Source organism: Myotis brandtii, unplaced genomic scaffold (genome assembly GCF_000412655.1).
Source record: "Myotis brandtii unplaced genomic scaffold, ASM41265v1 scaffold212, whole genome shotgun sequence".
Taxonomy (NCBI): domain Eukaryota; kingdom Metazoa; phylum Chordata; class Mammalia; order Chiroptera; family Vespertilionidae; genus Myotis; species Myotis brandtii.
Genome location: NW_005357931.1, coordinates 69,183 through 71,558, shown reverse-complemented (window position 1 = coordinate 71,558; position 2,376 = coordinate 69,183). Strand labels below are relative to the sequence as shown.

The 2,376-nt window shown below is 52.8% G+C and overlaps 1 protein-coding gene across 1 annotated transcript in view; it reads right to left on the bottom strand.

Moving 5' to 3' along the window:
• Positions 1 to 1,949: 1,949 nt before the first annotated feature.
• The window catches only part of ZBTB7C (zinc finger and BTB domain containing 7C), a 15,903-nt gene continuing 15,476 nt past the window's right edge, over positions 1,950 to 2,376 (bottom strand). Inside the window, exon 4 of the mRNA XM_014539280.1 lies at positions 1,950 to 2,070. Within this exon, the coding sequence (XP_014394766.1) occupies positions 1,950 to 2,070 (121 nt within the window). The remainder of the gene's footprint in view (positions 2,071 to 2,376) is intronic.

Genomic DNA, 2,376 nt, shown 5'->3' with positions numbered 1-2,376 from the left:
CCGATCGTCAAAACCTTAAGCCACGAACGTCTACAGATTGGCTTGTTGCTGTCACCTCTCAATATAATTTAATCAAGTCAATGAATACTGTTTAATAAATAGGCCAGAAAAGTAGCTGAGAGTTTTCTCGGAGGGATGCGGCGTGCGACCAACGTTACGGAAGATTGTCCCTTGAATCACTAAGGCAAACTTTGTTGAGAGTCATTTTACATAAAGCAATCACATAAAAAAAAAAGAGTTATAAATAGAAAAAATCCCAAAGTTCTCCCACAGACAGACAGGGAAATCGGAACATCCAAAAATAAAAAAATAAAAGGGAAACCAAACCAAACAACCCCCTGCCCCACAACCCATTCACTTCAGGTTCTCCTTGAACATACAGTACTCGGCATCTTTGGATATTTTACAATGTACAGCTCCAGACTGCAGCCAAGAGAAAACAAAGAGAACTAACCAGTCATCTGAAAAAACGGAGTTTATAAGAAGGCGTTACCTTTACAAAATAAAAACAAAAGCCCAATACCACTGGATTCCAATTAGTTCATTTCCCTTGTTTTCTTTTAAAGTTTGGGTCAGCCCTAATCCCCTGGCTTGGGAGGACATGAGCATGTCGGCAAGTGTCAGGAAAGGAGACAGAAATCTAAGAGGTGGCTGCCCAAGCAGTGAGTGTGAAGATAAGAGGGTGTCCGAAGCAATCAATCCCCTTTGGGCGTAATGGCATCTGAGGGTGTCTGGCGTCAGGGGTCTCTTCTGGGGAGCTGGGGGCGTGACAGAGTCCGTGGTCTTCTCTGGCCTTTTTGTTCGTTGTGTTTGCAGGAAGAAGCCAAGGCGAGAAGAAGAGTAAAGTCTCGGGGGCCCACAGCTCCGGGGGTGGGAGCGTCAGCCTGTGTGGATGAACGCTCCTCCTTTCCTGGCTACTGGGAAACAAAAGCAAACTCAGCAAGGAGAGGGAAGGAAGGCAGGAGAGGGGCGAGAGCAGGAAGGCACTGGGCCAGCAGAGCTGTCTTCCTTCTCAGGACCTGCTACAAACTCGAGAACCAGGGAGAGTGTGTGGACAGCCCACCTCACAGAGCCTGTCAGACCCATGTTGGAGCCTAGGCTCAGCCTCCCTGCCCTGAGGGGAGCCACACACTCCAGCTTCATCCCTGGAGGGAAGGGTCGAGGGTATTCAAATGCAGCCAAGGGAAACCCACAACTTGAAAAGCAAACAGATAAACTGGGGGAACCAGGAGTTTGGTCTATTTCCAGGGATCAAAGTAGAGGCAGGCGGTTGACCGGTGTTAAGACAGGGTCCCCATCCCTTCTTTGTTGACCTCAGGACTCCCTACAGCAAGCATGTCAAACTCAAAGGCGAACACAGGCCAAATAAAGAGGCATGTGGCCCTCGGGCTGCGAGTTTGACATGCTTGCCCTGCAGCTTTGGAGGAGGTGCGTGGAGGTGGGGTAGATGCTAACGTCATCGCAGACATGCACAGCAGGCTGCCCAGAGAACAGAGGAGAATGTGTGGTCTTCCCCAAAGCTGCCTGTGGCCTGTGGCCAATCCCCACCTAGCCCTCTCTCTGTCACGGGTGTCTAGTTTGGCCACATGTCTCACCTGTGCTAATACAGAGGTGGATGTGATAAAACTAACTCCCATATTCCAGCCATTTTCACCCGCTGCTGCCCTCACAAGAATTGCTTCTGGAGGAACAGGCATGTACAAGTGGGTGGGTGGTGGGAGAGGAAAAACTAAATCACCAGTCCCCCTTCATAGGAGTGTGAAACTGGGGTACAGAAAGCTGACCCGTTCAAGGTCACAGGACGGTGAGGAAAAAATGGGCCCGGACTCCAGGAGACTCGCTCCTGACTCCAGGAGGCCTCCCTGCCAATAGGACCCACCAGAGCAGTGTCTGCAGGGACTCTGCTTCGGCTGTGGGGCTCAACCAGGGGTGTGCCCAGGCCCCTCCCCTCATCTCTGCTGCATCTGGTTTGCCTCTGGCCCAGCCTCCTCCCTGCAGGCACAGCTCGGGAGTGCTTGGGGCACCCAGCGTGGGGCCTCCTCCTCCTTTGAGGCTGGGACCCTGTGAGTCCTGTGTGAGAGCCAGACAGTCAGGGAGAGGCTGGCCCCGCTGAGGGGAGATGCCCATCTCAGACAGAAGCAAAAGGGAGGCAGCTGCTTCAGGAGGCCCAGGAAATACCATTGCTGCTGACATATATTTCATTTCTTTCTTGTGATTTTGGAATAAGTTCCGATCCGCTGGATGGGGCAGGTGGGCCTGCTGGGAGAGAGGCCGGGGCAGCTGGACTGGGGCAGACAGGACCAGCCTAGTTGTTGGCTTCAGACATGGAGGCCACGTGATTGAGGCCGGTGAGCGCCGGGAGGCCGGCCAGGCCCG